At 38.6% G+C, this 15,072-nt stretch overlaps 1 protein-coding gene across 1 annotated transcript; it reads right to left on the reverse strand.

Moving 5' to 3' along the window:
- Positions 1–647: 647 nt before the first annotated feature.
- Positions 648–4,669, reverse strand: si:ch211-243a20.3 (uncharacterized protein LOC100151507 homolog). Its single transcript, XM_036520608.1, has 4 exons — positions 4,563–4,669; positions 3,251–3,384; positions 2,787–2,916; positions 648–1,010 (listed from the first exon to the last, which is right to left on the reverse strand). Exons 2-4 carry the CDS (start codon positions 3,360–3,362, stop codon positions 692–694), a joined length of 561 nt encoding a protein of 186 aa, XP_036376501.1. The 5' UTR covers positions 3,363–3,384; positions 4,563–4,669; the 3' UTR covers positions 648–691.
- Positions 4,670–15,072: the final 10,403 nt, after the last annotated feature.

Below are 15,072 nucleotides of genomic sequence, written 5' to 3' on the forward strand. Positions count from 1 at the left end.
AGTGCACGGCACAAGTGTGTGTGTGTGTGTGTGTGTGTGTGCGTGCGTTTAAATTCCAGTCACATAAATGCGCTGATTTTTGTGGCGATTTCAGCAGCTAATTGAAAATGCTATTCCATAGACCATAACACCAGTCTGATGCCTGGAATGGGATGGGAAATAAAACAGGTAACCGCTGACACCAAGTGGCTGAAGTACTACAGCTGCATCATTTTTTTAATAAATACACTACAGCAGGAAGGTAATTTATTTTTCCCTTTCAGGCATGAACATTGCGTCAAGCTATTTTCTTTTTGCATTGTATCACTGGCTTGTTCCTTGTACTGAGCAGGCTCATAGAATGACTCACAGGAAAAGATAATTGTTCTCTTATGAATTTATTGACTTAATACCCTGGTTCATCCCCCTGATCTAGTACACAGGACAAACATAGATATTTTAGGTACTCTAAGGAATAAAAAGTAATAAATGACATCTCTTGATATTGAACACAATATTATATAATCAACTTCAATTTGATGTTGCATACTATTTGCAGGGTTATAATTATTGCAATAATGATGTATTCTTCGTTTTTTCTCTCTCCTCTTTCCTGTTCAGCTCCTTCTTCCCAAACCCAATCTCCTCCCTTCTCTCAGTTCCTCTCCTTCTTCTCTTTCCGTCTGCCTCCTTCTCTTCTCCCTGTCTCTTGCTATCTCTCCCGCTGAACCACTCTAACTCCCCCCTTCTTGTACACTTTCACCTTTCTCCTCCGCATTAGAGTATTCATTGGACGCACAACTCTTACTCTGTACCTTGGGGGGTATTTAGCCAAGCTTGCCCCTCCTCCCCTCACACTCTGAGGAGCTAATATCCTACCACCCCCTCCCTCCTCTCCTTCTGCACGGTAGCCGTGGCGACGGAGATAAGGCTCCAAGGTTGCTAGGCGATTGGAGAGTTCTGCGATGCGCCTCTGCAACAGAGAGACTTCTCTGAAGAGGTCGTTGAGAGACTCTGAGAGGGGGCGCACCCTGCAGGACACACACAGCCATACAATTATTGCAATAGTTTATGCTCCCTTTAACTGTACTGTGCTAAATTACACTAACGTCCATGGTAATGCAGTTTACTGTCGCATGGCAGCATTTCTCTGTCCAGGTCACTATGTGTGGTGGTTTTCCTCCACACTCTCTCAAAGTGCCAATGCTTATCTGGATCTGCTGATAGTTATTGCTTGTAAACCTTGTCATAAAATGTAGGTGGAGGTGTGTTTGTGCTACTGAAGAGATGAAAGTATAGACGTTTCTTGATGTTTTTTTGTTAATATCTGCCAGTAAATTTGGGCCAGTCATCTCAATTAAGCTAATTTATTGCCCATTAGTTTTAGGTCCAAAAACAATTTACTGAAAAATGAATCAGTCAGACTATTAATCTATATTAGAACTCATTTGTGTATTATAAATAAGTTTCTGAAAAGACACATATAAAAAACAGTTTCTACAAATGTCTAATAGCCCTTTTACAAGCCATGGAATGTTTTGGTGGATGTCACTATGCATATCAGTGTTGCATGATTTACAACATGCTAATATTTGACAGAAATTTATGATATGCATCTACTACTGCCATCACCAGTTTTCACCCAATCATTTCAAAGTATCATTTGAATGATGTAAGCCACTTAGTCTTGGCATTAGTGCAATATTGCACAGCAGAGAATTTAGCAGACGCTCTTATACCTCACACAGGTTACAATTTTTACATGTTACCCATTTATACAGCTGGATATTTACTGAGGCAACTGTGGGCTAAGTACGTTGCCCAGGGGTACAGCAGCAGTGCCCCAGCAGGGAGTTGAACCTGCAACCTTTTGGTTATGCGCCTTGCTCCTTACTATTGTGCTACAGTGCTGCCCCAGAACAGAGCAGAACTTAATCTCCTCAGCTACCACATATGCATCTGTGCTGCTTCTATATTATTAACTGGTGAATATCCCATTAAAATACATTACAGTCATGTACGTTGACATTTTGCTGCTATGCCGCTGTGTTTGTTGTATACAGCACAAATATATACAATACATATAAATGTTAATGTATTTTAAAGAATGAGGGTGGTAATAAGTATAACCTCTGTGGTGCTTTGTCCATACCACTAAGCAACAAATTTAAGTAAGTATTACATCTTCCACAATATTCATTGCTAATTTCATTAAACGTGTAAGAATTATACAGTAAATGTGACACTTGTTTGAATTTGATACTCACAGTTAAGGACATTGCACCACAGGGGTTGTATTAATTACCCTCTTGAGTTTTACATCTCTTTGTTTAGTCCTCAGTATTCTGAGGGAAAAGAAAGAAAGGATGGTACAGGATGCCAGATTAACAGGTGATGATCTGCACTATCATTTGCTATCAGAAGAATTATGAAAATGACTGGAGTGGTGCATAACATTAAGATCACATCGATTTTCCTTAAACATACTTTTAAATAAGTACTGTGGCACTACAATGGTTAGGAAAAGAGAGCCACCACTCTGTAGAGTTATACACTCAAATGGTCCCAAGATGGTTCCTGTCACAGTTCTACCCTTAGCAAAGTGGGATACTGTGCCATTGTACCGCACACATCTGTGTGTGTGTATGTGTGTGTGTGTGTGTCTATATGTGTGTGTGTGTGTGCGCGTGTGTGTGTGTGTGTGTGTGTGTGTGTGCGCGTGTGCGCGCGTGTGTGTGTGTGTGTGTGTGTGTGTGCGCGCGTGTGTGTGTGTGTGTGTGTGTGTGTGCACGCGCGCACTGATGTACCTGGAGTAGTCGGGCAGCAGTGCACTGGGCTGTGAGTGCAGCAGGTGTTTGATCTCGTTAAAGATCCGTTTGCCCCACACGTCTAGAACCCTGGTGACACTGCGCACAGAGGCAACGTTCACATTATCCGCTGCCACAGGAGCAAAGAGAGACCATACAAGTCACACATGAGCATCACTGCTGCACAACTTAACAGGTCAACTGTAACACCACTGAAAAGCTTTGAAAATCGACCGATCAATCAATCATAATTTAAGTGTATTGGTTATACTGCACTTTTAGCAATTGCACTGTCACAGACCAATATACAGACTACATTTTATGCAATGTAGCAATCATTGTCATTGTTGTTCCACTAATGGCTGCTTGAATTGGACAGATTATAAATTGTTTCATAATCCATTTACACTTTTTTTCTTAGCTGCATCACTGAATTTAAAATGAAGAAAAGAGCTCTCTCTTACCTCCTTCTCGATAATTCCAGTACCCATAGTCTAGCTCGTTATCCTCTCCAGCTAATGGCGTTGCAAGGGCCATGACAATCACCAGTGCCAGCGCCAGATAAGGAGAGGTCATGCTGATGAGACACACCTTTACCCTGAAGATAAATAGAAAAGCGCATCAAAAGTGTGCAGAGATTTCTCCACTGATGGAGGACGTAAACCTTTTTTTTCTGCCAATCTGCAGTGTTTTGGAGAAATTCAAGTCAGAGGAGAAAAAAAAGAATGAGCGCAGGCGTACAGCGTTATTTTTTCCATGCAATATGGCCAAGTCATCTCTATGGCCAAAAAGGTCAACAACACATTTCCAATTTCTATGTAGATGTGTGCATGTCTTGCAGGTTTGTCTGCTTGTCTTTTTTTTGTATTAATTCTATATCTTTTCTTTAATTACCCACGGGAACTTCTCAAGGTGTCCTCTCACAAACTGTAATTGAAGGAACCTGGACAGAGTGGTTTGGTTTCAGACACTGGAGAGGGAAATTAAGGGGAAAGAGAAAGGGATGGGCAATCTTGTGACCTCAATAACTGGCTGCAAACTTGATTAGTTTATTTAAAGCTCTCGAGCAAATAGCTTTTGTGTGAGCACTGAGGGGTTAGTGTCTGGGACACTGCTGCCCCGTGAAGGACATTACTGAGTGCATAACTTAAGACAGACAGACATACAGGTAAAGAGACAGACAGGGAGGAAGAGAGAAATTGTTTCATAAAAAGCTTATGAAACATATTGATTGTCAGGAAAAAAAACAACAGATGCAGACAGGCACTCTAAAACCAGAAGGAAAAAAAAACGATATCAGACACTGAGAGATTAATAATCTTTGCTTTGATTCAGAATCATCCTGTGCATGACTCATTGGAGGTAGTCCATGCTTTGATAAGAGTCACATGATACAGACAATAACTCATCAAAGGTTCATGAATCAAACTGAGCAGACACCTCAACCTCAAAAACGTAAGCCCAGCATTGAGGAGATACATACTTTTAATGCTCAAAACACTCTCATGCCATTGTAGAGACACAGAGATAAAACATAGATAACGCCGATGGAATATAGTACTGTCACTGACAAGAAGAATGTTATCGTATTACAGTCCATCATACTGACATCTAGTGAGATTGGAAGATAGCAGATGCTGTGTACAGAACAAACAATACAGAAAAGCAAAGGTGAAACTGTTTAAAATGTACATTAAAATATATATGCGCATATATTTAAGAAGAAAACTAATAAATACACTGACATTCTTGACAGACAGAAAGAACTTTACTCACGCCTTGGAGAAGTAAATTTGTCCAGGTATTTCAGTCTATGTTGTGTGTACTTTGCACTGTCTTTCCGTTTTTTTTTTTTTGTAATGAATTTAAGTGGTCCTGCTCTGCTTCTCCTCTCACTGCTTTTATCTCTTTCTCTCACCCTGCCCCTCACTCTCTCCCTCTCTGTTCTCCCTCTTCCCTCCCTCTCTACAGTAATGATATAATGAACAGTGCAGTCCAGTCAGTCGGAGTGGACAGACCCGACAAAGCTCTCTTACACGCGCATGGTTGAAGTTCTGCATTGTAGCATACACTGTCTTTGCTGCCTCCTCCCCTCTAGCCCAAAATCCTCCCCCAATTTCTATTTCCAGCTGTTACCAGATGTGGACGTTTGCTTCTTCTCCCCGTCTGTTGGCCTTACTTTTCTTTTTCGCCTGTCCCACTCCTCCCTCTTTTTCCAACAGGTTGCTGGTCATTGCATTGCACATTTGGATGATAGTTATGCTTATTTTTTTTGCAGCGTCGGTGAGAGGCTGCCCATCTGTACTGTTTCACATTTTATTACGGTGAGGGCATATCAGCTGATCTGGCTCTCTCCAGCTTCAGCCTAAGTCGAAAGTTATTCATGTTTTGCAATATTTGTATGAAAAAGAAAAAAAACGTTCAGATAAATAGGCTCGTATTTATGTACCTCTCTATCTCCAGGTATTTTTCCGGTAAAGGAATGTGGAAATATGATTTCAGGTTGAAGAGAAGGAGGGGGAACAGGGGAGGGCTGGAGGAGGGAGAATATTTTTTTATTCACTGGCAACCAGATGTTATTTCTGTTCTCTTTCTCTTTGCTCTCAGTTTCTGTTTTTGTAATGCTGCTACATGCGTGAGGTCAGTGTTGGCCCCTGATCTGCTGAAAAAACACAGAGTGCAACAGGAAGAGAGACTGGGTACTTGGCTTTGCTCACTCACAGACTGGACACAGGCGCATTTTAGTACACACATGAAGTCACACACGAGCACACCTGCTTCTCATTAGAGCGCTAGCAGTTTGTCACTTCTGCAAAATTCCTCTCGCTCACCCCCCTTACTCACTCTCTCTCACTGGCTCCTGCACGCTCATAACCAAGTTAAGTAATGGTAAAATTCATGAACACGATTGAAGATGGTTTGTGTGTAGCATCTATGGCCGTTGTTGTACTGTCTTTGTGGGGTAAAAAAAATACAACTCCGTGAATAATATCACCTTTTGGCAAAACTCTCTGCAACATTGCTGTGTAAACACAGAGTTGTATTAAATCACATAAAATTATTGCATAGAACTGCACAATAAACACAACAAATCATTTGTCTTAACATGGGCTTTAACAGTAATTTATTACATACATCATGACAAAATCATACCAAAAAAATAAACCTATGCATCATGCGCAAACATGAAAACACAATGAGCCATTTTCAAATTACAGCCACCCACAAGGAGGTACTGTGTTCCAAAGTAACTTTCTGTTACCATAAAACTCTCAAGCAAAAGGGGGAGGCATTGTAAAACGATTTATGCTCACGGTAGAATAAAAAGTAAAAGGAAATAAATGGACTTCCGCAGAACTCTCATATCGCCAACATTGTTACCTACAATCCGGTGAACTAACTGTGCCTGCTTTATAATAATAATAATAATAGTAATAATAATAATAATGATAATCATCATCATCATCATCATAATAACATTTATTTCAAGCCAAGTGGATGACCTTGACAGTAACGGAACATCATCCAGTCTATAATGAAGTCTCAGGTAATTGTATTAATGTCTGTCTTGTTTAATTACACACTGGTACTTAACTGACCAGTTGGGGGGGGGTTATAGTAGGATAACCGTTATAAATGTATACATGAATTCATTATACAATAAGAGTTAGTGTAGTGTAGTGATAGTGCATACAGATTTTGTTGCAAACAAATCCTTCTCTTACAAATAGAAAATGTGTTGAGCAGACAGTCGCATTTTGCCAGACTAACTTAATAAACCAGTTAACACTGTACATCTAGTTTGGTCTTTTCCACAAATGGTTTTACTCTGCACTCGTGTGGAGAAGAGCGGTACTGCACATAAATACAAGCTGGAACATGTTTGGAACGTTGTAAATCATTGATTGTCTGACTGACTCCATCACTAAAACTCCTTAACACCACAGCAAATTCATGCCTGAAATCTTTAAATAGGTAACATTGCACCAGGATAGAACACAGAGGGCTTAGCCTCCTTAGAGAGGTGGTCTGTGGTAATGCGTTGTAATTCACTTTGCAAGCTGTGGTGGGTTTATATATAATCTTTCAGTGACCGATGATTTCATTCAGCTCCTCTACAGACTTTTTGTTCATATATTGTTCTTTTTTGTGTTTCCTCACCCCGTGCCACACCTCTTCACGTTCTCCTCTTAATGTCACTTTCTCCTTCTCACTGCCCTCTCATGTTATCCTCCCATCCGCTTCTCCATCCTTCCACCTTTATCAGTCATTCCTTCTCTCAGATTTGAGCTTATTTTCCATACAAAACTAATGACAGAGGTGTTTTTTTTAAAAAAAAATGCAATATAAAGTGAGCTATTAAACGTAGGGTTATTAACCGGGTTGGTCATAGATCATAGTCTAGAGTGATGCTTTCGTGATGTAGTTGCCACGGCAACTGTGATGAAAATAGTCCTGTATCTATATAGGAAAGACAGAATGGCCTTGTTTAGAAAAACAGAAAAAGAGTTAGCCCAGGGCACACCAAATGTGTGTGAGAGAGTAGGTAAGCACCTACAGTGTGTGACACTTGTGTTTCATTGCACACTTTGGATGAGGCGTATGCAGGAAGGGGTACTGACTATGTGCAGAGGGGAAAAGGAAAGAGGTTATGTGAAATCAGCCAAGGTGTGGTGTGGTGTGTGTGTGTGTGTGTGTGTGTGTGAAAGAGAGAGAGAGAGAGAGAGAGAGAGAGAGAGAGAGAGAGGGAGAGTGGGAGAGATATATTCTAGACACATACAGCTTCCATGAAAGATCCCAATGCTGATCTTGTGCTGTTTGGGGGAAGAGTATTCCACTTGAGGTTGCACTCCCCCATCTCCTTATAAACAGTCTTCCTGCACATATCCATTGACTGTCCTTGTGTTTATAACCACTACATCATTTCCCATTTCAGTTAATGGGCATTCCCAAAAGTATCAGTAACAATACATTTGTGTGATTTTCAACAGCAATTTGTATGATAGGCTACTCTCTCTTGCTCAAGGGAGTTTGAGAGCCTCTTATCAGTATCCTCTGTCTCTCTGCCTGTTTTCTTCACCTTTCAGCATCAGGGTAGTTAGTCTATGCATCTTACAGTTACAGTTATTATTACTTTGTTGACAGTTGTTAAATGAAACATGGAGAGCTATAAAGACTCAGACACGATTGGTAACTGTTGCAGAACTATCTGCAGAATCATACCACAATGGGCTGCCTATTTATTAATTGATTTTAAATGTGTGTCTTTACTGTTGCTCTGTATAATTAAATCCACAATCATATTTGTTACAGCATGACAAAAATATTAATTGAAAAATGAATGATGGGGAAAGGGAGGGGAGGGATGTGATGGAAAGAAATGTGGGAGGGGGTGTGTGAACATGTGTGTATATGCAATTTCAAGGCGGTCTTTCAGTTAAAAATTTAAGAAGAACGAATGTGTGTATACACATGCATGCATGCCTATTTAAGTGTGGAAACACTTGTATCAAGAGAAACAGAGCGGTGGCTAGCTAGCTAGCTAGCAGTTGTGTGAGGTTGTCGTTATGACAGCGATGAGTTTCGTTTTGGGTACATTTACCTAACGTTAGCTAACAAACGGTGCGAGAGGAAAGGAAGGGACGGAGGAGGCGGGGGTTTTATGGACCTCGCCGGTTACGGGACTCTGTAACGATTCTGTACGTTTTTTTGGAGGTGAGGGCAAAACAAAAGAAAATATTGGAGCAAAAGGCCCTGGGAATTGTTTGTGACGGGGCCCCCCGTCTCCGCCACTGCTGGTCGGGGTAGTCACCGAGGACGAGGGTGAAGCGGCAGAACATTCTACCGGAGCCCGGGGATTCCTTCTACTACAGAGAGAAAAAAACGGAGAACAGCCTTTTATTGTGTTCACTGGTATGCGTCTGAGTAAGGTAATTTGCTCGCTGTGCAAAGCTGTGATTAGCCGCTGCAGCTAGAAGATAGTTATTGTTCAGTTTGTTAGCTACCAAGGTATCTTGCAAATTAATGTAGCGAGCTATCTAGCTTGCTAATAATTGCAGTCTTTCTAATTAGCAAGATAGCAACTTAGCCAGATTGAAGGGTAAAATTCAAGTATTTGCAGTCTGCCACTTATCACTACATGCAGCTAGCTACCTAGGCAATGCTCCACGTACATACTTGTAGTTGGTTTATTGTCTGTTATAAGCTTGCAGGCTTGCTTCTACTTAAACGGCAATATTGTTCAATTCTGCCCTCCAAAAAATCAAGCTAGTTAGCTACTGAGTGCTAGCTAGCTGTTTTACCCACGTCTTTTACCATAAAATAATAATTGCAACTTGTTTCTTTTTCTTATTAGCTCGTTTGCTAACTAGCTAGATATTGTGCTTGGTTAATGGCTGCATTAGGTATAGCAATCTGGATAACTTGCTAAGTAGCTTGTTAGCCCGCTAAGAATGTAGCTAGCGAGTCAGCTAGCGCATCCAGGTTGTTTATAAAGGCAAACTCTCTTTCGCGGACCAATAACCGACCTGTTAAGACATACGCTGCTTGGGTGACCCTTAGCTGTCTGCAGTGATTATGCTAATGCATGGTATGCTTCTGCACCGTGATTGCTGCTGGCTACCTACCAATCAATATTGATCTTATCTAAGGTTAGCTAGCTATCGTTGCTGCTGTCGTTGTAGCAAACTACATCACGGTGGCACTGCTCTGTATAGGTAAAAACAACAACAAATAGTAAAAATAAAAAAAATTAAAAACTTCTGAGTGATTTTTATTGGTGTGTGTTTACAGCTAGCCATTAAGCCGTTGATTGCTTTATTAGGTTATAGCTTGGTGGTACCGCTGCTGAAGGTTTTGATATTCTATGTATTATCACATAATAACATATTTGGTTTCACCAATAAGATAATTTAATGCAGTGTAGATCACTGTGCTAATAAAGCAAAATGATATGCTATGGTATTTGGCTCGAATATGGAATGATCATTGAAAATGTAAACTGTTTTAAATACCTGATATTTTGGATCAACTCAATTTATTTATGAGAAACATACTGACGTACTGATTTAAAATTAACTGTATTTATGGCATATTGTATTGGTCAAAAAAGTTTCAAGAAGTACAAGGCTGTTAACATGAATATTGATGGCTATTTTGAACTATTGGGAACACATACAAAACGCACAAGTCTCAGTTACACGGATTGGATGGTGTGTAAAATAACCCATGTAGGTGAATTCTGGGTTACTAGTACTGAGCCCACCACTGTGAAATGTGAAAAGAAAAATTACATTATATATATATATATATATATATATATATATATATAAAATGGTTATTTCAAAACATTACATTCATTATTGCATTTGGCCTGTCCTAGCATTGGATGAAGTAGCTAGCCAGGTACTTACCTTTACATTTCTGTCATGGTAGAAATGGACAACCCGGGGAATGCTTGGTTGCAACTGCAGATGAAATGAACCTATAAGTGGTGCCATTTAGCTGGCTAACTAGCTGTCTAAATAATCTCCTTACTACTCCAGTATGTGACATAAAAAAGAGATAATGTGTTTGCCCTGGTGTATCTTTTGCATCGGCATCACTGCAGGTTTACTTTAACGAACAAGTTGATACTAGGCCTACCGGCAATCAAATGTTACGCCTGCTGTTTGGTATAGGTAGGTGCTCTCTGACTTAAATAACTGATTTTTGACCAAACTGAATACATTCAAAAACTGAATACTTGTAAAATAAACAAATCTTTGACTATGGTTCCATGAAACAGATCAGATGCACATTACTTAAGATGCCAAAATCTCATATTTCAGTTGAAGTTCTTGTATTTCAACAATCAGTACGCATATGTAGAACTGGGTAAATGATTACGTATGCACATCCATAGCATTTGTGTGTGTGTGTGTGTGTGTGTGTTTTTTTTTTTTTTTTTTTTTTGGTGGTTTTAAACATACAAACATATTGCAAGGTTGTATGGAGGAATGAATTGTCCTCAGAAAAAAACAAAGGCCATGTTGGATATTCAGAGTGATCTTGTTCCAAAACTATTGATGCTTCCAGACTGCTAGAATCACATGCACCCCTGGCTTAAACTGGTTTAATAATTGACAATAATGTCCTATGTCACATGATATGGTAGTCAGATTTGATTTTCTGCAGAATACTTATTTTGTGTAAAATCTCACATTTTGCATATTGAAAACATAGGTACAGTTGCGATAAAGAGTAGTGTCTCTTTTGGAATCTGTTGGCTTTACATGTGAGGGGATAGTGGTAGCTAGGGATATGTCATGCAAGTTTCTCCTTATTGATCACAGTAGTTGCAAAAACTGAAAAACTGATTCTGACAACAAAGTTCAGATTTCCAAGGAACAAATTTTTGCTCATTCACTTGAAAAAAACAAAATGGCTACCATGGACCAATTGAATTACAGCATTTCTAAGTGTTTTTGTAATAAAATGTAATTGTTGCACTGTTGTCCTGTAATACTGCTACATTGCTAGACCTTATACATGTTCTTTGCTGTTTTTGCTGTCGTAGTCCCCATTTGGTCCTTCCCACTATTTGCATTTCTTCTGATGCTTTCTAATGCTTCTTAAAAGGAATAGCCTATTATTTTTTCCTTTCTTCTTCTAATTCTCCATTGTCTGATTCTTCTTTTCTCTTTACAAATTCTTCTGCATCCAACTGTGCTTCATATGTAATTTTCTACCTTTGCTTCTTATTCCTCTAATGGTTTCTTCCTCTTCTTCTCTCTCTTCTATTTCTTCCTCTAATTATTATTTTCATTTTAATTAGTCACTCCATATTCTTATTCTAATTCTTTTTCAGTTCAATATGTCTATTGTAATTGTTGTTCTGGTAATTAATCTTCTTTCTCCATTTCCTCCTAGTTGTTCACCTTCTGAGTCTTCTTTTCATTTTCTAATTCTTATACTTGTAATCCTTCTTCTAATTCTGATTCAGCAGCTTCTTCAATGTGTCTGCCTTTTCCTCTTCTTATAAATTATTTTATTTCTTCTCTTCTAATTATTCTTTTTGTAATTCTGCTTTTCATAATTCTGCTTATAATTCTGAAAAGCCATCTTCTAAAGATTGACTTATACTTCATATTTAAATAATTCACTTCTAATTCTTCATTTTATTTCTAATTCTTCATCATTGTATGCTAATTCTTATTCTAGTATAGCCAATAGAGTATACAAAAGTTCAATACCCTGGAATCCTGTAGAATGTCATTGTTGTGTTGAACATGTCACAGTTTAAAGATAAAACATTTATATTTACTTGGAAGATGCCCCCCCCCCCCCTCCCCACTCAGAGTGACATCACTATCTACATGGGAAAAAGTGATGCATTATAAAATTAAAGAAAAATGGCTTTTAATTATATTCATGAAAATAAAAAAATCATAGCCCATAGGAGAGAATGGTACCAGGACAATCAAGAAATAGGGCAATCAAGGCATAAGCAAGGATGCCAAGGAATCAAAGAATATATACTTAAGTAAAAAAAAAAAAAAAAAAAAAAAATTAGGTGAATGGATAAACTGTAGCAGAATCTTTAACCCAGCAGTAAGAAAGAAGAAAGGTTTTGAATTAAAAATAAGAAGTAGCTAGTAGGAGATGGTCATAATTTACTCAGGTCTGTAGGATTTGCTTGATTTCTCAACTCCTCTGATATGTCCATGTGTTGGGTCAGCAGATGAGACAGTAAATGTATGTAAATGAACGTCTACTCCTAAAAGCCTGTCGTACAATGATAGGCAATACTACACCTTAAGAGGAAGCACTTCTGAACATTTTCATAAGCAGTCTAGAGCTGTTGGGAGTGGGTGGCTTAGTAGCTCTGATAGGTCTATGGTGTGAAACCATAGCAACATATTCATTCACTGAAGTATTGGAGTGTGGCATCTATTGCATCATGAAAAGAAGCATAGATGGTAATATTTTGGTGAAGCAGTTAAATGGTTTTCATGAATAAGATTTGCAGTGCAGAGCCAGAGTATCACAAAACCACAAGCTCAATGCATCACTACATGCAATTGAGGCATGCTGGCAAAACATTAGAGCTGGTGTTAGATGGAGGAAAGCAAATATAAATGACTGCCTTTGCTGTGACTGCTACTCACTGATGTGCCACCTCTTGTTTGGAGGAAAACTACTTTCAGAAATAGTTTTACTTCTGAAATGGCTTTTTCTCTCAAACACCAACTTGTTTTATACACAAATCTGTCAATTTTAAGGAGAGAATTTCATTCATAAAATCTCTGGCTCTCGAGATGGAATACAAGGGAATAATAAGCACACTAGATATGGCAGCACCATCCTGTGGATAAGTATGAAAGAATCTTTATTGTATTTTTTAATAATTTGCAGCTGCTTTGGTGAACTTCATTATTAAAAGCATATTCTGATAATAGTTTTATGGGACGCACTTGATTGTGCAAATGTTTCATGGAGGGCAGAGGTATTGTATTCTTAATGTGGTTTGGGTGGATTATTTATTGGGTTCGTTGGGGTGGATTGTTTTTTGTTTGTGTGTTTGACCCCAAGGTAAGAGTATTTTTGGAATAGTCTAGGTTAAACAGAGTTGTTAAACTCCTTCTAATCACAATGACAAGTGAAAATGCACTGTAGAGGCTTATTTTATGGATTTGTCCTTCAAACTCAATCACTGATACCCATACATGTGCAACATTAATAAGGCAGTCTGGCCCTTCTACCTGCTGTGCTTGACCAGCAGAAAAAAATGAGAGCGTCTCAAAAGAGGAGAGAAGGTTAAACGGAGCTGTACTTGATTTCAACCTTATTGAACAGATGTCTGCGTTTATTTAGCCCATACATTTTGATTTCTGGCCATTGCTACTAACGATAGCAACAAATCAGCTAATGTACAGCTAATCTGTGAACGAATGCATGAAGCTGGCAGGGAGCACGAAAATGATTCTTTAAACTTTCAACGCTTGAAAGGTAGCCAGCTAGCTAGGATGGATTGATGGTCTGATTTGTCCTATGTGTACATCTCCTTGTAGCTGAAAGTTGAAGCTGTCGTCACTTTGTCTGACACAGTTTACATGTTCATGTAGGTAACACCCCTCCAACTGCATGAACCTGGCAGCTAGAAACAGTTTGGTGCAGGCCTTTGCAAGCAGAGCAGAATTTATTGTATGCACTGGCCATCAGCAGCTTAGGCTTTAACATCAGAATACACCAACCACATCTGTAAATCAAAGCATAGCTCCATCTTGCTGCAGCTTACAGCATTGATAACAGTAAAGTAATAATACTTTCATTAATATTTTACAGCAAAATACAGTTGCTGAAGAGTGTCTTTTGCAGTGAAAATGAGAATATTACATTAACTCGATTTCATTTCATTAGTCTACTCTGAAATGAATGAGGCTGAGCATTGAATGCATGTTGATGGTTATCACTATTATAAATCCTTTTATCATCTGTTTTAATTTATAGTAATGTTACTTCTGTTTTTTATCAGCGATAAAAAAACGTGTTGATATGTTGAATATTGTATATTGTATTGTATATTCAACGTATCAACACTAGGGATAAATATACATTCATGCATGAAATAAAATAAATATTTAGGTTTGCCACAACCTATATAACTTGGGGTTTTTTAGAGTGTGGAATTATTGTATTCATAATCACATTTATATTTCTTGTTTTACATTTCAGATATTGAAAATCAATGAAAAGTTTGCTAGTGTGGAAAAATGTGAACTGACTGGTGCAGAAGAAGGAAGACAGATGAAATGAGCAGTATATGTTAATGGATGCCATACTTGAAAAGCAAAAGATATAAAGGACAAATCATAAAGGATGCATACGAAGATTCAAAACAGAAGTGTACAGGAGTGAAGGAAACTCAAAGATTAAACATACAGAGCAAAACAGTGACCACGTATAATAAGGTAATCACAAGAATATAGACCAAGAGACAAAGGACCAAGGCTACTTTTTGTGTGTGATGGGACATCCAGCTGAAAAATGTAAATTTACATGTACAAAGCCAGTATTGAAAAAGATTTGTTTGAAAAAAGTGATGGGCAAGTGAGAAGACCACTATAGCACTTCATGGATTTAGATTTTTTTTTTCTCTCATCAACAAGAATGTCATGATTTTAAGACTTTCAACTAGACTTTATTGCCCTGGATCAAAACGAAGCTTCTTCTTGATATGAAGTATAAACTGTACTGTACAGTGCACAGAGTACAGCTGCTAAGTCTGCCTAATCAAAACTGAATG

This window comes from Megalops cyprinoides, chromosome 1, assembly GCF_013368585.1.
Source record: "Megalops cyprinoides isolate fMegCyp1 chromosome 1, fMegCyp1.pri, whole genome shotgun sequence".
NCBI classification, from domain to species: Eukaryota; Metazoa; Chordata; class Actinopteri; order Elopiformes; family Megalopidae; genus Megalops; species Megalops cyprinoides.